This window comes from Rhinoraja longicauda, chromosome 43 (genome assembly GCF_053455715.1).
Source record: "Rhinoraja longicauda isolate Sanriku21f chromosome 43, sRhiLon1.1, whole genome shotgun sequence".
Classification (NCBI taxonomy): domain Eukaryota; kingdom Metazoa; phylum Chordata; class Chondrichthyes; order Rajiformes; family Arhynchobatidae; genus Rhinoraja; species Rhinoraja longicauda.
This window is the reverse complement of record NC_135995.1, coordinates 8,830,538-8,858,202: the sequence shown is the minus strand read 5'-3', so window position 1 is coordinate 8,858,202 and position 27,665 is coordinate 8,830,538. Positions and strand designations below refer to the sequence as shown.

The 27,665-nt window shown below is 46.1% G+C and overlaps 2 protein-coding genes across 2 annotated transcripts in view; one reads left to right on the top strand and one right to left on the bottom strand.

Annotated features, from left to right (window-relative positions):
- LOC144612226 (zinc-binding protein A33-like) overlaps positions 1 to 3,907 on the top strand; it is a 45,567-nt gene extending 41,660 nt beyond the window's left edge. Inside the window, exon 9 of the mRNA XM_078431784.1 lies at positions 3,839 to 3,907. Within this exon, the coding sequence (XP_078287910.1) occupies positions 3,839 to 3,907 (69 nt within the window). The remainder of the gene's footprint in view (positions 1 to 3,838) is intronic.
- A 42-nt stretch (positions 3,908 to 3,949) lies between these two features.
- Positions 3,950 to 15,480, bottom strand: LOC144612225 (E3 ubiquitin-protein ligase TRIM69-like). Its single transcript, XM_078431783.1, has 7 exons — positions 15,415 to 15,480; positions 13,410 to 13,505; positions 9,771 to 10,004; positions 8,552 to 8,574; positions 8,336 to 8,454; positions 6,183 to 6,311; positions 3,950 to 4,041 (listed from the first exon to the last, which is right to left on the bottom strand). The coding sequence occupies exons 1-7, from the start codon at positions 15,478 to 15,480 to the stop codon at positions 3,950 to 3,952; spliced, it is 759 nt and encodes a 252-aa protein (XP_078287909.1).
- Positions 15,481 to 27,665: the final 12,185 nt, after the last annotated feature.

Below are 27,665 nucleotides of genomic sequence, written 5' to 3'. Positions count from 1 at the left end.
GCACAAACAAACAAACAAACAAACAAACCAACCTCCCTTCCATTGCCCCCCTCACGCTGCCTCGGCAAGGCCAGCAGCCCAGACCGTCACGCACGCACAAACAAACAAACAAACAAACAAACCAACCTCCCTTCCATCGCCCCTCACGCTGCCTCGGCAAGGCCAGCAGCCCAGACCGTCACGCACGCACAAACAAACCTCCCTTCTATCGCCCCCTCACGCTGCCTCGCAAGGCCAGCAGCACAGATCGTCACAAACAAACAAACAAACAAACCAACCTCCCTTCCATCGCCCCTGTCTACACCTCAAGCTGCCTCGGCAAGGCCAGCACCATCATCATGGACCAGTCTCACCCCCAGTCACCCCCTCTCCTCCCCTCTCCCATCGGGGCAAGAGGTACACAAGTGTGGAGACGCACACCTCAATCTAACTCAACTCAACCCCACCCAACCCAACTCAACCCCACCCAATCCCACCCAACCCAACTCAACCCAACCCAACTCAACCCCTCCCCACCCAACCCAACCCCACCCAATCCAACCCAACCCCACACAACTCAACCCAATCCAACCCAACCCAACCCAACACAACCCCACCCAACCCAACCCCACTCAACCCAACCCAATCTAACTCAACCCCACCCAACCCCACTCAACCCAACCCAATCTAACCCAACCCACCCAACTCAACCCAACCCCACCCAACCCAACCCAATCCACCCAACCCAACTCAACCCACCCCAACACAACTAAACTAGAAGTGTGGAGACGCCCACCTCCAGATTCAGGGGGCAGTTTCTTCCCGGCTGTTATCAGGCAACTGAACCGTCCTCTCACCAACTAGAGAGCGGTCCTGACCTCCCGTCTACCTCATTGGAGACCCTCGCACTATCTTTAATCGGTCTTGACCTTGCACTAAATGTTATTCCCTTTATCCTGTATCTGTACACTGTGGACAGCTCGATTGTAATCGTGTGCAGTCTTTCCAATGACTGGATAGCACGCAGCGACAAAGCTTTTCACTGTACCTCGCTCGGTACACGGGATCATAAACTCAACTCTCCCACCCCCTCTGTCTCAAAGCAAACTCAATGCTAGCATTTATTTCAAGAGGGCTTGCGTACAAACCACAGGGATGTGATGCTGGTGCTCTACAAGGCGCTGGTCAGGCACATTTGGAGTATTGTGGGCAGTTCTGGGCCCCGTATCTGAGGAAGGATGTGCTGGCTCTGGAGAGGGTCCAGAGGAGGTTTACAAGAACCATCCCAGGAACGAGTGGGTTAACCCTCTACGACAAGCGTTTGTCGGCACTGGGCCTGAACTCGCTGGAGTTTAGAAGAATGAGAGAGGGGGGACTTCATTGAAACGTACAGAATAGTGAGCGGCCTGGATAGAGTGGACGTGGAGAGGATGTTTCCACTAGTGGGACAGTCTTGGACCAGAGGGCACGGTCTCAGGATTAAAGGACGTTCCTTTGGGAAGGAGATGAGGGGGAATTTCTTTAGCCAGAGGGTGGTAAATCTGTGGGATTCTTTGCCACTGATGGCCGTGGAGGCCACAAGTCAGTGGAGATATTTCAGGCAGAGATGGATAGATTGTTGATCAGTGCAGGTGTCGGGGGTTACGGGGAGAAGGGGGAGAATGGGGTTAGGAGGGAGAGATGGGTCAGCCGTCAGTGAATGGCAGAGTGCACACGATGGGCCGAGTGGCCTCATTCTGCTCCAATAACTTGTGAATTTGTAAACTAAACGATTTCTCTCTCTCTCTCTCTCTCTCTCTCTCTCTCTCTCTCTCTCTCTCTCTCTCTCTCTCTCTCTCTCTCTCTCTCTCTCTCTCTCTCTCTCTCTCTCTCTCTCTCTCTCTCTCTCTCTCTCTCTCTCTCTCTCTCTCTCTCCCTCTTTCCCCTTTCTCTCCCCTCTTTCTCTCTCTCCCCTCTTTCTTTCTCCCCTCTTTTCCTCCCCCCCTCTCTCTCACCCCACTCTCTAACTTTGTTTAACATTCTCTCTCCCCTTCTCTCTCCCCTCTCTCTCTCTCACCCCCCCTCTTCCCGCCCTCTTTCTTTCTCCCGCCCTCTTTCTTTCTCCCCCCCTCATCTTTCTCTCCCCTCTTTCTCTCCCTAATTAGAAACATAGAAACATAGAAAATAGGTGCAGGAGTAGGCCATTCGGCCCTTCGAGCCTGCACCGCCATTCAATATGATCATCGCTGATCATCCAGCTCAGTAGCCTGTACCTGCCTTCTCTCCATACCCCCTGATCCCTTTAGCAAAAAGGGCCACATCTAACTCCCTCTTAAATATAGCCAATGAACTGGCCTCAACTACCTTCTGTGGCAGAGAATTCCACAGACTCACCACTCTCTGTGTGAAGAAATGTTTTCTCATCTCAGTCCTAAATGACTTCCCCCCTTATCCTTAAGCTGTGACACCTGGTTCTGGACTCCCCCAACATTGGGAACAATCTTCCCGCATCTAGCCTCTCCAACCCCTTAAGAATTTTATATGTTTCTATAAGATCCCCCCTCAGTCTTCTAAATTCCAGCGAGTACAAGCCCAGTCTATCCAGTCTTTCCTCATATGAAAGTCCCGCCATCCCAGGGATCAATCTGGTGAACCTTCTCTGTACTCCCTCTAAGGCAAAGAACGTCTTTCCTCAGGTTAGGAGACCAAAACTGCACACAATACTCCAGGTGCGGTCTCACCAAGGCCCTGTACAACTGCAGCAGAACCTCCCTGCTCCTAAACTCACATCCTCTTGCTATTAATGCCAACATACCATTCGCTTTCTTCACTGCCTGCTGCACCTGCACGCTTGCTTTCGATGACTGGTGCAACCATGACACCCAGGTCTCGTTGCATCTCCCCTTCTCCCAATCGGTCACCATTCAGGTAATACTCTGCTTTCCTGTTCTTGCCACCAAAGTGGATAAGTGGAGAGAGGGGGAGAGACAAAGTTAGAATGGGGGAGAGAGAGAGAGAGGGGAGAGAGAGGAGAGAGAGAGAGAGAGAGGGGGGGGAGAGAGAGGGGGAGAGACAAAGTTAGAGTGGGGGAGAGAGAGAGGGGGGGAGAGAGAGAGAGGGAGAGAGGGGGAGAGACAAAGTTAGAGTGGGGGAGAGAGAGGGAGAGAGAGAGGGGGAGAGGGAGAGAGAGGGGGAGAGACAAAGTTAGAGTGGGGTGAGAGAGGGAGAGAGAGAAGGGGAGAGGGAGAGAATGTTAGACAAAGTTAGAGAGAGAGGGAGGAGAGAGAGAGAGGAGAGAGAGAGAGGGGGGAGAGGAGAGAGAGAGAGAGAGAGAGGGGAAGAGAGAGAGGCGGGAGAGAGTGGGGAAAGAGAGGGGGAGAGAGAGAGTGAGAGGGGGAGAGAGAGAGAGGGGGGAGAGAGAGAGGGGGGAGAGAGAGAGGGGGAGAGAGAGGGAAAGAGAGAGAATGTTAGACAAAGTTAGAGAGTGGTGGGATAAAGAGAGAGGAGGAAGAGAGAGAGAGAGAGAGAGAGAGTGGGGGAGGAGAGAGAGAATGTTAGACCTCCTCCCCTCCCCCCCATCCCCTCCCCCCCCCCCCCCCCCACTCACCCCCACTCCCACCCCCAGGGTTGCTAGGTGGATTGCTAGGTCGATAGCCCACTACCCATTACCCACTCCTCTTTCCCCTTCCGCCCCCACCCCTTAATCCCTCTCCCCATTCCCCCCTTGTCTCCTCTCCCACCCTTGTTCCCCTCCCGCTTCCCCATCTCTCTTCCCCCTCTCTCTCTTCCCCCTCTCCCTCTCCCCAATCTCTCTCTCCCCCCTCTCCCCAATCTCTCTCTCCCTCTCTCTCTCCCCAATCTCTCTCTCCCCCTCTCTCAGTCTAACCAAGGCCCAGGCTCTGAACTGGGCCTAGTTTTGAGGCTCCAAAGAACTTTAAACAAAGCCTAGACTTGAACATGGCCTAGTTTCAAGGCTCCGAGGACTTACGGACTAACCTAGGCCCAGGCTCTGAACCGGGCCTAGTTTTCCAGGCTCCACAGGGCCTAGGAACTCCGTGAAGGCCCAAGGGCCAGGCGGCCTTGCTGGAGAATCACCAACAACAGATAAACGGGACTGATCCTACAGCTAATTATTCGCTCCACTCGCGGGATGTGAAACGAAACCTTTAAATAAATTAATAACTCAACGAGATATTGTTTCACTCAAACTAACCTTGTCGTACGCTGGTGGAATGTTAGCCTTCATAACGAGAGGAGTTGAGTTACTGCATTAGCTACCATCCAATCCACAGGAACTGACCCGGAATCTATACATTATTGGAAAATAATCACTAATGCGCCCACAATTTCTAGAGCCACCTCCTTAAGCATCCTGGGATGCAGACCATCAGGCCCTAGGGATTTATCACCCTTGAGTCCCATCAGTTTACCCAAAACTTTTTCCTGCCTAATGTGGATTTCCTCCAGTTCCTCTGTCACTCTAGGATCTCTGGCCATAGAACATCTGGGAGATTGTTTGTATCCTCCTTGGTGAAGACAGATCCAAAGTACCGGTTCAACTCGTCTGCCAATTCCTTGTTCCCCATAATAAATTCGCCTGCTTCTGTCTTCAAGGGACCCACATTTGCCTTGACTACTTTTTTCCTCTTCACATACCTAAAAAAGCTTTTACTATCCTCCTTTATATTATTGTCTAGTTTACCCTCGTACCTCATCTTTTCTCCCCGTATTGCCTTTTTAGTTATCTTCTGTTGCTCTTTAAAAGAGTCCCAATCCTCTGACTTCCCACTCGTCTTTGCTATGTTATACTTCTTCCCTTTTATTTTTATACCTGCCATTGCAGTCTTCCCTGCTAGGGCCTCCTTCCAGTCATTTTGGCCAGCTCCTGCCTCATGCCTCTGTAATCCCCTTTGCTATACAGTAATACTGACACCTCCGATTTTCCCTTCTCCTTCTCAATTTGTAGAGTAAAACTTATCATATTGTGGTCACTGCCTCCTAATGGCTCTTTTACCTCAAGTCCCCTTATCAGATCAGGTTCATTACATAACACTCAATCCAGAATTGCCTTCTCCCTGGTCGGTTCCAGTACAAGCTGTTCTAAGAATCCATCTCGGAGGCACTCCACAAACTCTCTTTCCTGGGGTCCATTACCAACCTGATTTTCCCAGTGTACCTGCATGTTGAAATCTCCCATGACAACCGTCACCTATCCATGTTCTCCACAGATGCTGCCTGACCCGCTGAGTTACTCCAGCACTCTGTGTGTCTTTTTCCTTTTGTAAACCCAGTATCCACGGATCCTCGTGTCTGCTGTTTGAAGAGATCTCTGTACCGTGACGCGGGGACGCGGAGAGAACTCAAACGCGAGTTATTTTTTTAAATACTTTATTAAAGGTCAAGTTAAAGGTGAAGAGTTACAAACGTGAGCGGAGCCACAGCGGGTGATGTGCGCGCCGGCGGGTCGCAGACTGGAGCCCCCGATGTTGTAATGAGGTGTTGCATTTTGTGACGTGGAACAAGGGCAGGACCCACCACGGTGAACGGTAGTCCTCTGGGGAGTGTTGTAGAGCAGAGGGATCTAGGAGTTCAGGGGCATGGTTCCTTGAAGGTCGAGTCGCAGGTGGATAAGGCGGTCAAAAAGGCTTTTGGCACATTGGCCTTCATCAGTCACAGTATTGAGGATGGAAGGTGGGAGGTCGTGTTGCAGTTTGGGGATTAAATGGGAGCCGTTCAGCGCCGACCTGTTGTCCACCGGGTTTCTGCCCCACAGCCCCTGAGCCCCGCTCCTGACGCCGGTCCCGGGACCCGACCCTTTTACACACCCGGAGCGGAACCGGAGCAGATTCTCAGCCACTTGTCTACATCCCAATAAGGCCCGAAGAAAGGATAAAGTTTCCCCGTGAATTTATTCCCAGTGAAGGTGTGGAGATGGGACTTGGTGGCCGCGTCGTAAAATGAAACTGTCCCGGACTCGTAACTGAGATAAACTCCCACCCTCCCGGGGATGGGACGGGCGGGGAGAGGGGATCGAGGGGAGGTGATTGCAACAAACTGGTCACCCCTCCGCCTGATCCTCCAGACTCCAGTCTCCGGGGTCAGTGGGACCCGTCCCTTCCTCCCCACAGACTCTGCGGCGACTCCCAGACTCCAGCGCTCACTCCCCGCCACCTCCACCTCCCAGTAATGTCTCCCCGATGTGAACCCCTCCGATCCCAGCACACACGGCCGGTCTGTAAACCTCTTCCCGGTGTCAGGGAGACTCCTCACTATCCCGGTCCGTCTCACCCTCTTCCGATCCTCAGACACCTCGAGCCGCGCATGCGCTGTTTCCACATCCAGGGTGACGGAGACTGGGGGGAGAAGCAGAGAATCAGAGAGTCCCCGGGGGGGGGGGGGGGGGGGTCGGGGGGAGACTCGGGCAGCGCGGCCCCTGGACCGGGGGGAGAGGCCGCTCGGCCTCAGGCACAGGCGGGCGGACAACTGAAACCCTGCCCGGGGTTTCACCCACAACCACATCGGGGGGACAACAGACATCTCCCCAGGAGTTTTTATCCAGGGATGGAGAGGTGAATTTCGTGAGGTGGGGGAGGGTGGACGGGGAGGACGGGTGTGGAGAGTGAGGAGGATTGGGAGATTGCGGTGGTGAAGGAGAAACGAAGGGGAGGGGGGGCTACTCACATATGGAGGCAGATCGGAGCAAGAGGATATTGAGGTTAGCGGTAATTTGAGGTTGTTAAAGAGGAGGTAGAGGTGCGTGGTGGGGTCGTCATGATCACAGTGAAAGGGGGTAGACATGAGGGGCCAGATGACCTGCACCTGTGTTTTTTGAGTGGAGGGTGAGAGAGAGGGAAGGGTGGGTTTGTTCGTCAACTGGAGTGGGTGCAAAAGGGTTTACATCATCAGGTCTGAAGGGCTGTGTTATCAGTTGAAGTTGGACAGTCAGAAGGTCATAATGTCATAAGTGAAAGTATTAGAATTATGCCATTCTGCCCATCAAGTCTACTCCACCATTCAATCATGGCTGACCTATCTCTCCCTCCTAACCCCATTCTCCTGCTTTCTCCCCATAACCTCTGACGCCTGTACTAATCAAGAATCCAGTTGTCTCTGCCTCAAAAATATCCACCGACTTGGCCTCCACAGCCACCTGTGGCAATGAATTCCACAAATTCACCACCCTCTGATTAAAAACATTTCCCCTCATCTCCTTCCGATAAGAACATCCTTTAATTCTGAGGCTATGTCCTCCAGTCCTAGACTCTCTCACTAATGGAAACATCCTCTCCACGTCCATTCTATCCAAGCCTTTCTCTATTCTGTATTTTTCAATGAGGTCCCCCCTCATTCTTCTAAACTCCAGCGAGTACAGGCCCAATGCCGACAAACGCTCATCATAGGTTCATCTACTCATTCCTGGAACAGACTATTCAGACTGGGATATTTTTTCTTGGGAGCCAGTCAGAGTCAAGTCAAGTCAAGTCAAGTCAATTTTATTTGTATAGCACATTTAAAAACAACCCACGTTGACCAAAGTGCTGTACATCTGATTAGGTACTAAGGAAAAAAATGAAACATACAGTAGCACGCAAAGAGTTCACAGCGCCTCCTCAATGAGAGTGACATTATGGATGTGTATAAGATGGACAGACAAGGTGATTATCCACAATACTTTACCCAAGGTCGGAGAGTCTAAACCTCGAGCGCACCAGTTTAAGATGAGAGTGGAAACAATAAAAAGGACCTGAGGAGCAGATTTTTTAGTCAGTGGGTGGTGTAGATGTGGAACGATCTGACAGAAGAAGTGGTCGAGGAAGGTACAATTACAACAGTTCACAGAGAATTGGGTAGATACGTGGATAAGGTAGACTTGGAAGGATATGAGCCAGACTATGGGCAAGTGGGGCTAGCTTGGTTGGGCAACGTGGTTGGCATGGTCGAGTCGAGTCAAAGGGCTGTTGCTGTGCTACAAAGCTCTCTGACTCTGTGATGCTTCCCAGCAGATGAGCTTGGTGGGAGATCAAATCTTCAATTTCCCTTCAGTCCAAAATACCATTAATCTTTGCATCTCAGTATTACTTAAAGATAGACACAATTGAAGGTAGACACAAAATGCTGGAGTAACTCAGAGGGACAAGCAGCATCTCTGGAGAGAAGGAATTTGTGATGTTTTAGTTCGAGACCCTTCTTCAGACTGAAGAAGAGTCTCGACCCGAAAAGTCACCCATACATTCTCTACAGTGATGCTGCCTGGCTCGCTGAGTTACACCAGAATTTTGTGCCTTCCTTCGATTTAAACACGCGTCTGCAGTTCCTTCGTACACCTATTACTTAAAGGTGCCAGGAACAAGAACAATGGAAAAGGTATAAGCTTTACCTTGCTTGAAGTCATCAGATGTTTGTTTAAATGCTGTGTTCAATGAAACAGGGCAATTAAACTTTTCAATTGGCAAGGCAACGTCTACCACCGACAATGGTTTGGCTTCATCACGAACCCTGCGGATATTTAACAGCTGTTTATCAACTGAGCATCAGAAATGTTTTGAGTTGTTCCACAAAAACTTATAATGTTTCCATCAAGAGCATGTCCTACCTTCGCTTACGACCGGCTTCCTCCTGAAAGAAATAAAACACAAATCTCAATTGACTGAGATGTTCCGTCCTCATCCCGACAGCGGGAATTTCTCCATATTTCTACAACCCTCTGATAATTCCCATTTCCCAACTCTTATCGCCGCTGTCATGCAGACAGAAAGCGGACATTGCCATCGAGACGTAGAACGAAGGGGGAAAAGCACAAGTAATGCTCATGAGAATGACGCCATAACTGAGAGGATGGAACTCAATGCAAAGACTGGGCAGGTCGTGGGAGTTTATCTGGGGAAGGTGTCAGGAATGATGAGATAAGATTTAAGTTTATCGGTGGATTGAAATGGGTGAGGATGAAATAATATCTCTAATCGATGGGAGAGCAAAAATCAAAGCTGAAATGTAACGCGGTCTTCAATAAATACTGAAAGGAATGCAGTCATGAGAACATGGACCTCACTTGCATTGGGGGGACTGAAGCCAACAGCAGAGATAATTTAAGGGTGATCGGGATAAACACTTGAGCACTCCTGGAATTCGGGGTATTGTTACCGGGTGTGGTGAGTAGATGGGAAGGATGTTGAGTGGAGATGAAATCTTGGCTGGATAGGATGGGCCGAATGGCCTGTCTATGATGTAGAATGGGAAGTCATTCTATGGTGAACAAAGGTGGGTAAAACAAACAGAGCAAATTCCCCCAAGGTGACCGCCCACTGCTGATGGGAACCGGATGTAGATGATCAATCTGCTGTGTGCGCCACGTTCTAGATTTCTAGATTTTAATCCCCACACTGTGGTCATGGCTGATTTAGCCCAGGGCTGAACTCCTCCGCTTTGTCACATTCCCTTTGATTTCAGTTCCCTGAACTTTCAAAAATGTATCTTCCTCTAGTATAAATACGTCTAACAGGTTAAACCTCTCAGAGTCTCTTGGTTGGAGAGTCCCAGAGATTTACTGCCCTCTGTCCATTCAGCGATCAGATATAGGATCACCCGTCGTAGTTCTAAACTCCACAAACACCTCTCTACATTCCGGCCAGGCAGTCCTGAGATCCCATAGATTATGCGGGAGGCCAATTAGTTTGGGAACAACTACAACTGGAACAGATGAAACATTTACCCAGTTCTGAATTACTGGTAAAGGCAGCATTTATTTCTGAATTGTCACCACCATTTTGTGACTGTGCCCTTTCACTTCGCCAGACTGTAGTGTCACCCCTCACCTTCAGAAACACCACATTGTCCTTTTGATCCATCTGCTGCTGCAACTTAAAGAGTTCCTCCTGAATGGAATTTAAATTCTCTTCAATTTCTCGAAGATTTTTCTCCATTGCATTTAGAATCTTCTTCTCTTCCTCCCGGATATCTGCCAGTCCTCGCTGCTCTTTCTCAGTGAGAATCTGGTGCAGTTCAGCAAACTGGGATTTGATCTTAGACTGAAGGTTGTGTGACTGTTCCTGTGAAATGAAAGGTGAAGATCAATATTTCCTCAATATCTCAAAGTGTGGAGTCATGCATTTTGGTGGTAGGAATAAAGCCATAGATCAAACTCTGTGCCAGCATTTATTCAAGAGGGCTTGTATCCAAAAGCAGGGATGTGATGTTGAGGCTCTATAAGGCGCTGGTAAGGCCGCATTTGTAATATTGTGAGCAATTTTGGGCACCATATCTGTGTAAAGATGTGCTGGCTCTGGAGAGGGTCCAGAGGAGGTTTACAAGAATGATCCCAGGAATGAGTGGGTTAACCTATGATGAGCGTTTGTTAGCACTGGGCCAGTACTCGCTGGGGTTTCAGAGAATGAGGGGGACCTAATTAAAACATACAGAATAGTGAAAGGCTTGGATAGAGTGGTTGTGGAGAGGATGTTTCCACTAGTGGGAGAATCCAGGACTCAAAGTCATAGCCTCAGAATTAAAGGACGCTAATTTAGGAAGATGCAGAGAAATTTCTTTGGTCAGAGGGTGGTGAATCTGTGGATTTTTTTTGCCACAGAAGGCTATGGATATTTTTATGGCAAAGATAGATTCTTGATTAGTACAGGTTTCAGAGATTATGGTGAGAAGGCAGGAGAATGGGGTAAGGAGGGAGAGATAGGTCAGCCATGATTGAATGGCGGCGTAGATGCGATGGACGAAATGGCCTCATTCTACTCCTATTCCTTATGACTTTAATTCCCTGCTGCCTATTCCTTTTCACGTACCCATTAATTCTCATACATCCGCCCACCACCCACCTCCACAGGAATAATTTACAGTCACCGATTGACCTTTGAACCAGCATGTATTAGGCACCAAAGATACTAGAGGAGCAAGATAGACCACCCGACACGTAAAACCGTAGTTGGTCATGGGTAAATTTCAGCGCCATTTTAGTAAACAGATTCTGTGTGTCAGACTGGGCTGTGTTCACAACTCTCTGCGATTTGTTCGTATATAAAATGTTTGCAAACAATTATTTTTGTACTTCTTCTTGGATAAGTTGATGGTTGACACCTATGACTATTTCTTGACGAGTTGCTGCTTCATGATCTTTAAAATTTGGATGTTACTGATTGAATATTTGCACTAGAGATCCACTCTATCTGTATCAGGCCAATTGATCATATTTAATGAACTGTTCTTCTTTGCTTTCTCTGTTAATTTTATTTTCACCTCCACGTGCTGTATCTCTTTTTGCTTTATTTTAGAAAGTCATGGAAGCAGAGATTTGGCATTTGCCAACAATAGAACTCGACTGTATCCACAATATAATCGAAAAGACATTTAACTTTATAATTAGAGCCAAGAAAATTTGAATTGGTGAATTGATTAGTTAAAAATCCTTGACAGCCACTAAAATGACCAATGCTGCCTGATGTGGTACAGAGCACGAATCCAATTCAAATAGACACAGTGGTGGAGTAAATCACCGGGTCAGGCAGCATCTCTGGAGAAAAAGGATGGGTGATGTTTCATGTTGGGACCCTTCTTCAGACAAATGAGGGAAGGTGAAGTGCTGATATAAATCAGGACATGATCATTTCATTGGTTAGCTGATATGTAAAACAGTGCAACCCTGTATATCTTGCACACAAAATGATGTAAAACTTACCATGAATGACAGAAATAAAAGGTGTTATCCTTGTTTTATGAAATTCATTTTTGAATGATGTAAAATTGAAGGGGCTGCAATATACTGCTAACCCACAAATGTATCATTATGAGACATTCACATTTAAAAAATCCATTAATCACAACAAAATCTAGAAGGTGCCTATGTTATTTGACCAACTTATCGGTTAAATTTAAATATGAATTTTTTACAGGTTGTAGGATTGTGGGTAAGTATCGTGTCAATGCCTGTAACTCATTTTTCACAAAACTGAGGGTTAGCACTATATTGCACCGACCCCCTCAATTATATGTTAAATTCAAAACTAAACTATGGTGGTAATGTACATTATTCATGTCTAAAGCTAGCACTTCTGTATAAGTGTAGGTATGTATGCATTACATTTTATTACACTAATGTAGAATGAAAATAATGGAAAAATGGAGATAAGACTTTTCTTTGCCTTCCATCAAGTGAGGGTGTGCCTGGAGCAATCACTGTGATGGCTGTTTGTGTTAAAATTGTAATTGTGTGTCTTGTGTTCTTTATTGTCTACTGACGGACCCTGACGTGAGAGGACGCTGGCGCTATTTGTTCACCGCTTCTCCGTCAGGACAATTCGTTTGTTTGTTTTTATGTCTTGACTGTTTTTGTAAAGCGTCTTTGAGCATTTGGAAAAGCGCGATAAAAAATAAATGTTTATTATTATTATTATAAATATCTTAATATGTGTTCATAGTTATTTTATTCACAATATTAGGATTTCTGGAAATAAGTTTGATGTCACTGATTGCGAATGTGTACGGGAAGGCCCTAATGAAATGTATGTGAGAGAACAGTGATCATGATAGAGAGAACCATGCACTGAGAAGTGTGTGAATGACTGATTTTATGTTTGTATATATATTTGTATATATTGGGTACAGAGAAAAAGAGAGTGAGAGAGAGATTGAAAGTAAAAAGGTTGCTAAACAAATAATTAGAGGAAATCACTAGAAAGTAACTAGACATATATCTATGTATATATATATACCATAAAGGTTGAATCCTTTATGGTTTATGTACATCATTTGAAAAATAAGATGAAAAGAGAAATAGAGCGTTGCTTTAAATCAAAGTTGCTTCTGATCCACGAGAAGGAACTTTGAGATCTATTTATCTCCATCTTGCCTCTCACACACAAACAAACACACATTCATATCTATACATATATATATATATATATATAAGTTAAATTTGTGCTGAGTGTGTGTTTGAGCAATACAAGGGAAACTGCACAAAAGAGGGGACTGGGGAGGAAGGATGGGAGGGACATGGGCAGAAACAGTAAGAAAATAAAACCAGAGAAATTTAGCAGGGGGAAAACATTTTAAAATAAAAATAACAATAAAATGTGGGTTGAAAGATGAGATATTTTCTGCACTTTGATGGGATCATCACACATACTGTTCCCCCACAACACTGATTACACAACGAGAGGTGGGTTTTGCTTACTAAAATTATGTTACGTACTACACTTCAGTGGACGCAATTTCGACGGAGTGGTTCATTTTGCTCCTCTAGTATCTTTGTTGGGGACGTGGAAGGAATCCGCCGCGGTCACATGGAGAAGGCGTGAACCACACGGGCAGCGCCCGAGGTCAGGATCGAACCCGCTCACCAGAACTAGGAGACAGCAGCACTACTTGTGTCACTGCGCTGCCCTGTTATTACACGCGTCACAGGGATCAAACCTGCACAAGATCAGGAAATCGAAACTTAAAAGCCTCACCAGAACTCCAGAAATCTTCTCTTTCTGCTGCTGCTCCATTTGCTGGATCTCTGATTTATATTTTGTGAGAGACTGGATGGAAGATTTCACCTGATCCTGCAAATGTGTTTGGGAATCAGAAAATTAAATGGTTGAACAGTAAAAATGGAATTAACAATGATGCGATTAAAATCGGTTTGCTTTTACCTTGTGGTTTTCAACAGCTTCTTTAACCGGCATGAAGCTGTGAGACTTGTGTTCCCGCCCAGCTGCACAAATCACACAGATCAGCTTCTTATCAGTTTCACAAAACAGCTTCAGTTCTTCCTGATGTTCCTCGCAGTGAAGTTTACTTTCCTTCTCTGTCTGATTCAGGCTCAGTGTTCGAGTTTTCTCAGTCAGTCTCGCCAGGGCCCGATTCACCCTGAGGGTGCGGTCTGTAAACTCCTCTCTACATTCCGGGCAGGAGTTTCTCTCCTCCCTGTCCCAACTCTGTGTGATACAGGAGCGGCAGAAGTTGTGCCCGCACTCCAGTATAACCGGATCGGTGAAGAAATCCAGGCAGATGGGACAAACTACCTCCTCCGTTAAACTCTCGACCTGGTCTTTCGAAGCCATTTTAACTCCGCCACTTCCTGGTTCAAATTCTTTGGCGCAGCTGCTGAATCCTTGCAGTATCGGGGCACGGCTGAGGGGAGGCGGAGCTCAGCCCCGTCAATCACAGCCCTGACCAGTAAGTGGATGCTATTTGATACAAGCTGCCTGTAAATTTCATTCCATTAAATTAAATACATCACTGTTTCCCATCGTGAATTGTTCATTATATTAGGCTGCACAATCATATTATATCCACAGCAAACACTGTTATTTCATTTAACAGTCTCATGTGCAAACTTGAATTCAACTCAATGAGCCAATTATACTCTATTGTCACATGAACCAAGGGACAGTGAAATGCTTTGCTTTTGCTTGCAATCCGGTAAAATACAGACCTCCCCCAGGCAGTACAGAGAGAGTCGCCACGTTTCTGGGGCCGACAAAGTTGCGGGATGTTTATGGAACTGTCTATATTTCCCCGCAGCGGTGAACCAGGTCCCGCCGCACGAGGCAGCAGGCGACCCCGCGCCGCCCCCCTTCCCTCTCGGCTCTGATTTTTGCACAGTGGGGCAAATTTCAAGGGTCGTGTTTTATCACACAGGGTGGTGGGTGCCTGGAACGTGCTGCTGGAGTGGTGGCATTGCATAGTCAGATCTGGGCTGAAGGGACTGATCTAGTTCTTTGTGGCCATCAACTAAACCGACAGGTTCATTACAGCTCCCATTCCCAGCTCCTCCCCCACAACCATTAGGTTCTTGGACCTACCTGCAGTGCCCGCGTTTGGCCCATATCCCTCCAAACCTGCCCTATCCATGCATCTGTACAACTACTTCGTAAACGTTGTCATAGTCTCTGCCCAACTACCTCCTGCAGCAGCTCGTTCCATATACCCACCACCCATATTGTGTTACCCCTCAGGTTCCTATTAAATCTTTCCACCCTCACCTTAAACTTATGTCCTCTGGTTCTCGATTCCTCTACTCTTGGTAAGAGACGGTACATCTTCCCGATCTGTTCCTCTCGTGGTTTTTAAGTCCTCTCTAAGGTCATCCTGCTGCGCACCAAGGTAGAGAGTTCCAGCCTGCTCAACCTCTCCTGATAGCTCGGGCCCTTGAGTCCTGGCAACATCCTCGGAAAACCTCTTTCCCTCTGATTATGCGCACTCATTATTGCAATAACAGGACGTTGCATTGTCGATAAACCGCCGTTCATCACAGATGGGGATGTTTAGAATTGCACAACGCTCAGGTTTGTTGACTTCCCATGAGCGTCTGAAGCAATTGAAGCCTGATTGGGGCAGGCATTCCACCAACACGCGCAGTGGAGGACAAGCCCATGTCAGCATCAAACACCCTGAAGTGGAAATGGCGAAGGGCATCAGGCTCCTTGGCGTAAATATCATCAACGATCTATGGCGGACCAACCACACTGCAGACACAGCCAAGACGCCGCACCAACACCTGTACTTCATCAGTGTTCTGAGGCAATTCGGCATGTCGCCAAACATGTGGTCAGGACAAGACAGTCTGAGCTATAGGCAGAGATTGAGTAGGTTGGGACTCTATTCCTTGGAGTGCAGGAGGATAAAGGGTAACCTTATAGAGCTTTATAAGGTCATGAGAGGAATAGATTGGGTGAACAGAGTAGGTGATTCGAGGACCAGACGACTTAGGTTTAAGGTGAAGGGGAAAAGATTTAATAAGAACCTGAGCGGTAACTTTTTGGCACAATGAGTGGTGGATTTGTGGAACAAACTGCCAGAGGATGTGGTTGAGGCAGGGACTATCCCATCATTTAAGGAGCAGTTAGACAGGTACATGGATGGGCCAGGTTTGGAGGGATATGGACCAAAAGCTGGGACTAGTGTAGCTGGGACATGTTGGCTGCTGTCTCACTCTTTCATTCTATTACTCTGGCAAACCTCCAAGATTCACCATAAAATGCGCACTGTCTGTTTACGTCACAGCTTGGTTTGGGAAAAGAGCGCGAGAAATTTCAGAGAATTGTGGATGAAGCCCTGACCAGACTCCATCTGCACTTATTTCTGTCTCGGAGAAGCAGACAACATAATCAAATACGTCCCACCCCGGCCATTCCCTTTTCTCCCTGCTCTTGTTGGGCAGAAGGTACAGAACCTTGGAAGGGCGCACTGCCAGTCTCAGGTGCAGCCTCCTCCATTCTGTTATCGGGCTTCTGAACGGTCTTTCCATCAGCTGGTCATTAGGTGTTGAAGGGTCTGTTCTTGTGCTGCACTGATCTGTGTCTTGTTTTCTCTGTTGCGTGGTAGTTTGAACTGGAAAAACTAAAATAAAAACCCAGATGCTGAAAATCCAAAATGAAGACGTACAGTAAGATGCAAGAAATACTCAGAAGGTTGGTTAGCGTTTGTGGAGAAAGAAACGGAATTAATGACTCAGGTTGAACACCATTCGTCATCAGTATTTGATTTGGAATGTAAGGTCTGTTTCACCTTCCTGTTGCTGCCTGACCTGCTGAGTATTTGGGGCAATATTAATTATTATTACTATAGTATTATTATTGGGTGTGTGTGTCTGTGTGTCTGTGTCTGTGTCTGTCTGTGTGTGTGTGTGTGTGTGTGTCTCTCTCTCTCTCTCTCTCCACCCTCCGCTTGATAAAATGACATTTACAATGAACAATTAAACTAGACCCTCTCTCCCTCTCTCTTTCTCCCCCACTCTCTCTCCTATCCCTCTCTCACCCTCTCCCCCCTCTCTCTCTCTCCCTCTCTCCCCCTCCCCCTCTCTCTCTCTCTCTCTCTCTCCCCCCACTCTCTCTCCACCCTCCGCTTGATAAAATTACATTTACAATGAACAATTAAACTAGACTGACATTTGATAACCGTCTGATGAAGTCAAATGCGCTCTCCCTCCCGGTGAAACACGACAACCTGTGCCTGACATTTGCTGCGGGTGCAGCAGTAACAAATAAACTGCTTTTAATAATATTTTTTATTTTTGAAAAGCATATGTACAAATAGAAATAAGAAAAAACACATTTGTTACAAAGTTCTTACATAGCTTCAATTTTTAAATTTTTGAAGAGAGAAAGTAAAAATAAAAATAAAAAACTATAAACTTGGGGAGAGAGAATAAGAGGGTTAAAAAAAAGGGTCTAACAATAAAAATTAAAGGGAGTAGATCCGGGAGACAATAACCACAGTTGTACATCCAACCCCTAACTCAAGTTTCAACTTTTAATTTAAATTTTTTATTTTAGTCCTGTGCCAAACCCATTTACTTTTCTAAAAATTCAATAAATGGAGACCATATTTTTAAAAATAACTCAGGTTTGTCGATTAAGGCAAACCTTATTTTTTCCAAATGCAGGGTCTCTGTCATTTCCGTAGTCCACATTTTAATTGTGGGGGTTATTGGTTTTTTCCAAAATTTAAGTATTAATTTTTTCGCAGTTATTAGACTGTAATCAAGAAAATGTACCTGACTTACTGTAAAATTTGTAGTATGTTCTGATAATCCTAATATAATTAATTTTGGGTCCATATCTAATTTTTTATTAATAACTTTAGAAACTATTTTAAAAATCTCCAACCAGAAGTTTTGCATTTTTATACAAGTTATGAAAATATGAGTTAAATTAGCTTCTTGAAATTGACATTTATCACAAATAGGAGAGATACTAGGAAAAATCCTATTTAATTTCGTCTTCGAATAATGTAATCTATGTATTATTTTAAATTGTATTAAGGAATGTCTAGTATTCAATGAACATTGATGTATATGTTGTAAACTTTCATCCCATATATCTTGCATTATAAATTGATTCAATTCGTCCTCCCATGCTCGTCTATAAGATTCTGATGACGGAATGTCAGTGTCAAGGAGAGTATTGTAAATAAAGGATATTAATTTATTTGAATTATAATGTCGATTCAGGCATACATCAAGTGTTTCTGGACCTCTAAACTTATATTCTTGCATGTGTGATTTTACATAATCTCTAAGTTGTAAATATCTAAAATAATTATTAACATGTAATCCGTACTTCTGCTGTAAATCCTGAAAAGAAAGAAAAGTTCCCTGATGATAAAGATCTCCCACCCTTTTAATTCCATAACTTTTCCATTGAGCAAAGCCTCTATCTAAGACAGACGGTTTAAAAGAAGGATTATTCGCAATAGGAAGGAAAGCAGATAATTTACTCAATTTTAACGTAAGCTTTAATTGTTTCCAGGTACGGATAACACTGTGTATAATGGGATTACCTCCATATGTTTTTTTATTTAAATTTATTGGAGCTAAGAGGATCGCACCAATATCGAATGGTAAACAATCCTCTTTCTCCATCTTTAACCAATCCGGTTGTTGATCAGAATCATCCAACCAGCAGGTTATATTTTTAATATTAACCGCCCAATAATAAAATAAAAAGTTAGGTAAAGCAATTCCTCCATTAATTTTAGACTTACATAGATGTCTTTTATTTATGCTATGAGTCTTGTAGTCCCAAATAAAATTAGTAACAATTGAATCAATTTTAAAAAAAAACTTTTTTGGAAGATAGATCGGAATTGCTTGAAATAAGTATAGTAGCTGTGGAAGAAAGATCATCTTTATAGCATTACTACGACCAACTAATGATATAGGGAGTGTTTTCCAAAATTGGATATTTCTGTGTAATTTAGTGAGTAAAGGAGGAAAATTTAATTTAAATAAAGAAGTATATTTCCTAGTCACGTAAATTCCAAGATATTTAAACTTTTCATAGGCAATTTTAAAAGGAAATTGTTGAAGTATGGCCGGATTATGCTCCATTATTGGCATAATTTCACTTTTATACCAGTTAATTCTATAACCTGAAAATGAACCAAATTGAGTTATGAGATTTAATAAATTCGGAATGCTAATTTCTGGCTTTGTAATATATATTAATACATCATCCGCATATAAAGAAATTTTATTGGTTGTATGTTTAGTGTTATAGCCATGAATATCTGAATTTGATCTAATACTCTCAGCAAGTGGTTCTATAATAAGGGCAAATAGAAGCGGTGATAGTGGACATCCTTGTCTACAACCCCTAGCTAAATGAAATTTAGATGACAGCATTTGATTAGTTAATATTCTAGCTGTTGGGGATGTATATAAAAGTTTCACCCATGAACAAAAATTTTCACCTAGTTGAAATTTTTCCATCACTGAGAAAAGATAGGGCCATTCTACTTGATCAAATGCTTTTTCAGCATCTAGCGAGATGATTGCTAAATCTTCATTTAATAGTCTATTTGAATAAATTATATTAAACAAGCGTCTCAAGTTGAAAAATGAATATCGTTTGGCTATAAAGCCTGATTGATCGGGGTGTATCAATTTATCTATAACTAGACTTAATCTCTGAGCTAAGATTTTCGCTAATATCTTCTGATCAGTATTTAAAAGAGCTATCGCCCTATACGAACCAGGGTCTTCAGAATCCTTATCTTTTTTAGGAATGAGGATTATTGTTGATTCAGTCAGAGTTTGTGGTAATCTCTGTTGTTTAAAGGCGTGACTATATACAGTTTGCAAACGTGGAGAGATCAAATCACTGAATTTTTTATAAAATTCATTATTTAAGCCATCAGGGCCAGGAGTATTCCCATTTTTCATGGATTTAATGGTCTCTTCAACGTCTTTCATAGTTATTTCTGCGCCCAGTAAATTTCTATCACTCACATTCAAACCAGGAAGGTTACATTCCTGCAAAAAGTTTTGCATCTGCGCAGAAGTATCTGTATTTTTGATGAATATAATGACTGATAAAATTGCAAAAATCTCTGATTAATATCCTTAGGTAGTTTAAGCAAATCTCCATTTTCTGATCTAATTTTATGAATTGTAGAATCATCTTCTAATTTACGGAGTTGACGTGCTAGCAATTTCTGTGGTTTATCTCCAAATTCAAAATGTTTTTGTTTAGTATATTGAAAAAGCCTTAGAATATGAGCTGAGAGGATATAATTTAACTTATATTTGAGAGCTGCAATTTTATTATGTATTTCAATAGAGGGAGCGATGGCATTTGTTATGTCTAACTGTTTTATCTGACTTTCTAGGTCATGTTGTTCAGCTCGCTTCTTCTTATTTTGAGACGCTTGAAAAGCAATAATACATCCTCTCACAAACGCTTTAAATGTTTCCCAAAGCAGGGACGCGCAGGCGTTTCAGGAAGATCATTTGCGTAAAAAAAAGTCTCAAATTGCGATTTAAGATAGTCATAACATGCTTTTTCATTTAAGATTTGCGGATTAAATCTCCAATTAGTCTGTTTCCCCGTTACTCCTTGGAGTTTTACCCTAAATGTTAAAGGGGCATGATCGGATATAATAATATTATGATATTTTGAATTATACGTATAAGGAATAAGTTTGGAGTCCACCAAGAAATAGTCAATTCTTGAATAAGTTTTATGCACAGGTGAATAAAATGAATACTCTCGGCCTGAAGGATTATCAATCCTCCAAACATCTTTTATATTTGCACTATTTATATAAGAGTTTAATAATTCACACGACTTGGATTTTGTTTTCCTTTGAGTTGAAGATCTATCCAAATAAGGATCTAATGTACAATTTAAATCTCCTCCAATTATCAAGTTATATTGTCCAAATTCTGGAATGGTGTTAAATATTTTTTTTAAAAAATAACGGATTATCAAAATTTGGTGCATAGACATTCACCAATATCAATTTTGTAGAATATAGTTCTCCCACTAATATAACATATCTACCTTCAGTGTCGTCTATAGAGGAAGTATGTATAAATGGTATACCCTTACGAATTAAAATAGCAACACCTCTTGATTTAAAGGGAAACGATGAGTGAAATACTTTATCAATCCATTTGCCTTTCAGTCTATTATGTGCTACATTTTTTAGATGAGTTTCCTGAAGGAACATTATGTCTGCATCAATAGATTTTAAATGTGAAAGTACTTTACCTCTTTTAATTGGTTCATTAACACCCTTGACATTCCAACTACAAAATGTAATACCTTTACCCCCTGTTTTCCTAATAGAATCTTGCATCTTAACCGATAAATAGTCTATAATAAAGCAAATGGTCTGGCACCCGGACTACAACATTTTTCTTGAATGAAGGGTGGATGATCTTTTGTACAACGTAGAGTATTTCCCGGAAATATCTCCCAAAAGTATATAATTTCTGAAAAATGACATAATAAAAGTTAAATCTAAAAAAGAAATCAATATATAAAAGGTTAAAAGAGTGCAGGAAAGAGGAAGAGACAACTAAAACTACAACTACAATTAGTGCAGTTAGTGTTAGCCACCCTAAGGTGGCAAAAAATCTAAGGACTTCCGTGAGATGTAAAAAAAAAATAATACTAGCTCCGTTTTTTAACAAAGTTATTGTTTGTTTTTTTTAAAAAAAAGAGATAAACGGGGCAGACCCGAAACTAATTAGTCTATAATAAATCGATTTTTCTATCTAAGGTGTATTAATTAAGTATTCAAAGTAAAGTTTACATAAATCAAATATTACTTATACTTCTTATTAGTAATGATTAATAAAAATATATATGTTTTTTAATTAATAGTAATTAGTTACGGTTAATATTCGTATAGTATATACACTAAACTTAAATCTTTGAGTTTTAATATTTTTAAAATCCAATCAGATGTCTGCCAATTAAGATAGCCGTGAAATCATAATCAAGCCTTCAGCGACCTTTCGATCTCCCGAGCAAATTCCAGTGCTTTATTATGGTCAGTAAAAAAGGATTCATTTTGATTGTAGGTCACTCGAAGTTTTGCTGGATACAACATACCAAATCTGAGCGCTGGGATCTTCCTGAGAATAGATCTTGTCTCATTAAACAGTGCTCTTTTCTTAACCACCTCAGAGGGGTAATCTCTGAAGATGCGAATCTCATCGCCTTGGAATGATAAAGCTCTGTTACTAGCAATTCTTGACAGCATATCTTCTAAAACGTGAGCATTATGCACCCTCAGAATCAAATGCCTTGGAGGCGCATTAGCACCTGGCCGTGCTCTCAGTGCTCTATGGGCTCGATCCAACAAGGGCTTTGAATCCATTTTCAAAACTTCTTGTAATAACTCAGCAGTAAAATCACGAAGGTTTTTATCTTTTTCTTTGCCTTCTTTAACTCCAAGGATTCTTAAATTTTGTCGTTTTGAATGACCCTCTAGGTCAGTACATTTTTCAGTTAATCTCATCAATAAATCAGAAAAACGCTGAGTCTCCGACAGTACTACTTTTGTAGTTTCAGCACTCGTCTCGGCTAAAGTTTCCAACTCACCTATAGCCTCATCATGTTGTTCTATTGACGCCGTGATATGGTTCAGCTTACCGGAAAAATCAGAGTCCAACTTTTGTAACTTGGAGGTTACTTCCTCCATGTGTTCATTCATAATTACACACATTTCAGCCTTTGATTCAGCCAACTGATCCTTAATAGTAGATAGTATTTCCCCCTTCATTCCTTTAAGTGATACTAATTCAGCTTTCATCTCTTGTAATTCAACTGTCATATTTGCCACTTGAGACTTCATACCTGAAAGCTCCTCACCAACAACGCTGCGAAATTCTTCCAAACCAATTTTTTTAGGCTGTGGATTCCGGGTTCGTTTTGCAATTTCTTCCTGAGTCGACGCTGAGGTTTGAGCTGTAGCAGAGGCTTCCATCTGTCTTGGTTCTTCTTCTTCCACGGGTCTTGTTCTACCCGTTCCTTTTTTAACGATTTTTAACGGGGGGGTGCGACTTGTCGACATTTACTATTAAAAGTCGCGATCTGATGACGTCACCCACCCTTCGTTGAAAATTGCCGGTAAGTTGCAACGGGCCCGTCCCGTTCCTCTCTTCTTAGATCGAAATGTTCACGGAGCTAGTTGACGTGAGACTTGCTCAGTCCATAACGCCACCGGAAGTCATATAAACTGCTTTTAACCCGCCTGACATTCGTTTGGATATTTAGTTCCCACTAAACTCTAGCCTTGAAGTCAGAGGAATTAAACATCGACAGGTGGCCACGTTGCTCAAAGATGCAGAGGAATTAAACGTCGACAGGTGTTTAACACCTGTCAGCTCTTTTAAGGGGCAAATTCATTGGGGCCCGTATATAAGTGAAGCGTAAGGTATTGCTTTTTGGGAAATCTAACATGGGCAGGACCGACATAGTGAATGGTAGGGTTCTGGGTGGTGTTGTAGAGAAGAGCGATCTAGGAGTGCAGGTGCAGATTTCCTTGAAGGCGGAGTCACGGGTAGATCTGGTGGTCAAAAAGGCTTTTGGAACATTAGCCTTTATCAGCCAGAGTATTGAGTGTGGATGTTGGGAGGTCATGTTGCAGTAATATAAGACCTTCGTGAGGCCGCATTTGGAGTGTTATGTTCAGTTCTGGGTATCTTGTTTTCGGAAAAATGTTGCCAAACTGGCAACTTTACCGGTACATTTTACGAGGATGGTGCCAGGTTCTGACCTGTAGGGAGAGGTTGAGTCGGCTGGGACTCTGTTCCTTGGAGCGCAAGAGGAAGAGGGGTGATCTTATTTATGTATATTTGATCATGAGTGGAATTGAACGGGTAGATGCACAGAGTCTCTTGCCCTGAGTAGGAGAGTCGAGCTCCTGAGGACATACTTTCAAGGTGAATAGGAAAAGATCGTTCGGGTAACTTTTTCACAAAAAGGGTGGATGTATGCAACAAGCTGCCAGAGGAGGTAGTTGAGGGAGGGACAATCCCAACATTTAAGAAATTGTTAGACCGGTACATGAATCGGACTGGTTTGGAGGGATATGGATGAAACACAGGCAGGTGGGAGCAGGGGCATGTTGGACGGTATGGGCAAGTTGAGTCGAAGGGCCTGTTTCCACAACGTATCACTCTATGACTCTATGACTATGAGTACTGGCCTGAAAAACCTCCTCAGGCAACTCATTCCATACACCCACCACACTTTGTGTGAAAAAGTACCCCTCAGGTTCCGATTAAATCCCCCCCCCCTTCTGAAAACTCTGTCCCCTGGTTCTTGCTTCCCCTACTCTGTGCGTCTGCCAGGTGTCTGCCACCTCTAAAAGATCATCCCAGTTAGTCATGTGCACCAAGGAATAAAGTACTAGCCTGCTGAATCTGTGTCTGTAGATCAGGCTCTCCAGTCCTGGCAACATCCTCGTGAATCTTCTCAACACCCTTTCCAGTTGACACAATTTTTCCAATACTATGCTGCCCAACACTGAGCACAATACTCTAAGTGCATCCTCACCAACGTCTTATACAACTGCAACATGACCTCCCAACCTCAAAACTCAATGCTCTCACCGATGAAGGCCGATGTACCAAAGGCCTTTTTGATCAAACTATTTACCTGTGACGCTACTTTCAATGCACTGTGTACCTGTCATGCTAGATCCCTCTGCTCTATAGTTATTTCACCTTTTTGTCTCGGTTCCAGCTCACCGGGACTGACATCCCTGAACTCACTGATGGTTTCACTTCCAATCTGCGTCTGATTCTGAACAAACCTGCATTGCAGCTGAACATGAAAATAAAGAAAAATCAAGATTTAACTGCCCCTCCACGTGCAACGGCCTCCTCAGTTGTCCTTCAAATATCTGCGAGGCCCTTTTGTGTAGTTCTGGTCACCATATTATAGAAATAATGTCCTATTGCCAGAGACAGTGTGGAACAGATTCACCAGGATGTTATCTGGAATGAATAGTTCGAAGACAGATTAGATCTATGCTGGGCTCAATGTTGTTTGTCATTCATATCAATGAGTTGCATAAGATTGTACAAATACTAATTTTTAAGTTTGCAGTTGACACTAAAGTAGATGGTATCACAGACTGTAAAAATGTTTAGCAAGAATTAAAGCAGGAACTTTTCAAATTGGAAAGTGGGCTGAGAAATAGCTAATGGTGTTTCTTCCAGATAAGTGTGAGGTTTTAACGTGCTGTGCGTCTGACGTCACCAGAGAGCCACGCACGGCCTCCCCTCACTCGCACCAACAAGATGGACGCCGTTAGCGGAGCCGCTCGCCCGCCCGCAATCACCGCCCTCACACTCCCACACCCTGGGGACACTCCCGAGCAGGAGGGAGATGGTCGGACTGTTGTCCACTCATCCTTCCCTTCCGTCCCTTCAACCCACGCCACGACGTCCTCTAGTCCCCCCCCCTCCCACCCGGGCCCCAGCAACGTTACCGCACCCCCCCCCACCCCCGCCAACCCCCACCCCCCGCCGTCCATTAACTAATGCCCCCCCCCCCCGGACCTTTACTTTAACCAATCCGCTCCCCCCGTGCACCGTCGCCCGTCCCCGCATCTGACATAACTCAGGTCGGGCAGCGCTGAACGCCTGGAGATGTAGTCGCCGTTGCCTCTCCCGCTCGGGGCGTGGGGGGGGGGGGGTGCGGCACCCGCCCGACTGAAGACAGTGCCTGTCAATGCGGGGGTGACGAGAGCTCCCCCTCCCCCCTCTCCATCCCCTCCCCCTCTCCATCCCCTCCCCCTCTCCATCCCCTCCCCCCTCCCCCTCTCCATCCCCTCCCCTCTCCATCCCCTCCCCCCTCTCCATCCCCTCCCCCTCTCCCTCTCCATCCCCTCCCCCTCTCCATCCCCTCCCCCCTCCCCCTCTCCATCCCCTCCCCCTCTCCATCCCCTCCCCCTCCCCCTCCCCCTCCCCCTCTCCATCCCCTCCCCCCTCTCCATCCTCTCCATCCCCTCCCCCCCTCTCCATCCCCTCCCCCTCCCTTGGTTCCGTTGGTCTGCTCACCACGGCGGATATTGGCTCCGACCTCCCGGTTTGCGATCTCGATTGGGCCGAGTCCCTACCTGGGGTAGTGCCGTGTTTGGCTCCGACTTCCCGCTCGACGCGCTCTCCACCAACTGCCGTCGCCGACAGCCCCCCGCGCGCTGCTGCTGTTGGTTGATGACGCGCTCTCCACCAACTGCCGTCGCCGACAGCCCCACCGCGCGCTGCTGCTGCTGCTGTTGGTTGATGACGCGCTCTCCCACCAACTGCCGTCGCCGACAGCCCCACCGCGCGCTGCTGCTGCTGCTGTTGGTGGTTGATGACGCGCTCTCCACCAACTGCCGTCGCCGACAGCCCCACCGCGCGCTGCTGCTGCTGCTGTTGGTGGTTGATGACGCGCTCTCCACCAACTGCCGTCGCCGACAGCCCCACCGCGCGCTGCTGCTGTTGGTGGTTGATGACGCGCTCTCCACCAACTGCCGTCGCCGACAGCCCCACCGCGCGCTGCTGCTGCTGCTGTTGGTGGTTGATGACGCGCTCTCCACCAACTGCCGTCGCCGACAGCCCCCACCGCGCGCTGCTGCTGTTGGTGGTTGATGACGCGCTCTCCACCAACTGCCGTCGCCGACAGCCCCCACCGCGCGCTGCTGCTGCTGCTGAGTTGATGACGCGGCCGTCGCCGACAGCCCCACCGCGCGCTGCTGCTGCTGCTGCTGTTGGTTGATGACGCGCTCTCCACCAACTGCCGTCGCCGACAGCCCCACCGCGCGCTGCTGTTGGTTGATGACGCGCTCTCCACCAACTGCAACTGCCGCCAACTGCCAACTGCCGCCGCCACTTCAGATAGATGGCGGCCTCCTCACGGTCCGCCATCTTGTGCGCGCCTCCCGCCGCCCCTCTCTCCCCACTCTCCCCACTCTCCCCACTCTCCCAGACCCGCCGGCCCGCCTCGAGTTGTCCCACCTGCGTTGGCCGCCTCTAGTAGTCCGACCTCCGCCGCCCGACTCCAGTAGTCAGTCCGGAGCTCCTCCTCCTCCTCCTCCCTGCACGCTCGGTAAGTGTCTTTCGCCGCCAACGGCTCCACGGAGGGGAGTGGACGTGCGGGAGGGAATGGTGGTGGGGGGGGGGGGGGGGGAGAGTGGGACTGGGGAGGGGGTCAGCGGGGGTGGTTGAGGGAAGAGGGTGTGGGGTGGGGGGGAAGGGGAACAGTGGGGTCAGGGAAGCGGGGATACTGGGGGGTGGTGGTGGGGGCAAGAGAGAGAGTGGGGGTGGGGAGGAAGGGGGACATTGGGGGCCAGGGACGTGTGGGGGAGGGAAAGGGGGAGAAGGTGGGTGGGGGGGAAGGGTGACAGTGAGAGTGAAAGGGGGAGGAGAGAGGGGGTGTGGTGGTGGTGGTGGGAGAGAGAGGGGGTGGGGGGAAGGGTGACAGTGGGGGTGGGGGGAAGAGAGGGGGTGGGGGGAAGGGTGACAGTGGGGGTGGGGGAAGAGAGGGGGTGGGGGGAAGGGTGGACAGTGGGGGTGGGGAAGAGGGGAGAGTGGGAGGGGAGGGGGGACAGTGAGAATGGGGGTGGGGCGAGTGGGTGGAGTGGAGGGGGTGAGGGTGGGGGGAGGAGAGGATCGGGGGTGGGGGAGGAGAGAGTGGTGGAAAGGGGGGGTGGTGGGAAAGAGGGGGGTGGGGGAGAGTGCGGTTGGGGAGGAGAGAAGAAAATGAGGGAGTGGGGGGGGGAAAGGGGGGGTAGTGGGGAAAGAGGGGCGTGGGGAGAGTGCGAGTGGGGGGTGGGAGGGAGCCTGTGACTGGGGAGGTGGGCAGAGTGCGGGGTGAGGAGGAGGAGGAGGGGTGGGGGGGAGGGGGACAGCAGGGGAGGGGGGGGGGGTGGTGGTAAGGGGGACAGTGGGGGTCAGGGAAGAGGGGGGTGGGGGAGGTTGGGAGGAG

Excerpts from the sequence above, each read along its gene's own strand:
- LOC144612225 (XM_078431783.1), bottom strand. The coding sequence starts at position 15,480 with ATGCCGAATTGCCTCAGAACACTGATGAAGTACAGGTGTTGGTGCGGC. Across the intron at positions 8,575-9,770 it reads ACAATGTGGTGTTTCTGAAG|GAGGAAGCCGGTCGTAAGCG; the intron begins GTGAGGGGTGAC and ends TATTTCTTTCAG. Across the intron at positions 8,455-8,551 it reads GAAGCCGGTCGTAAGCGAAG|GGTTCGTGATGAAGCCAAAC; the intron begins GTAGGACATGCT and ends AAATATCCGCAG.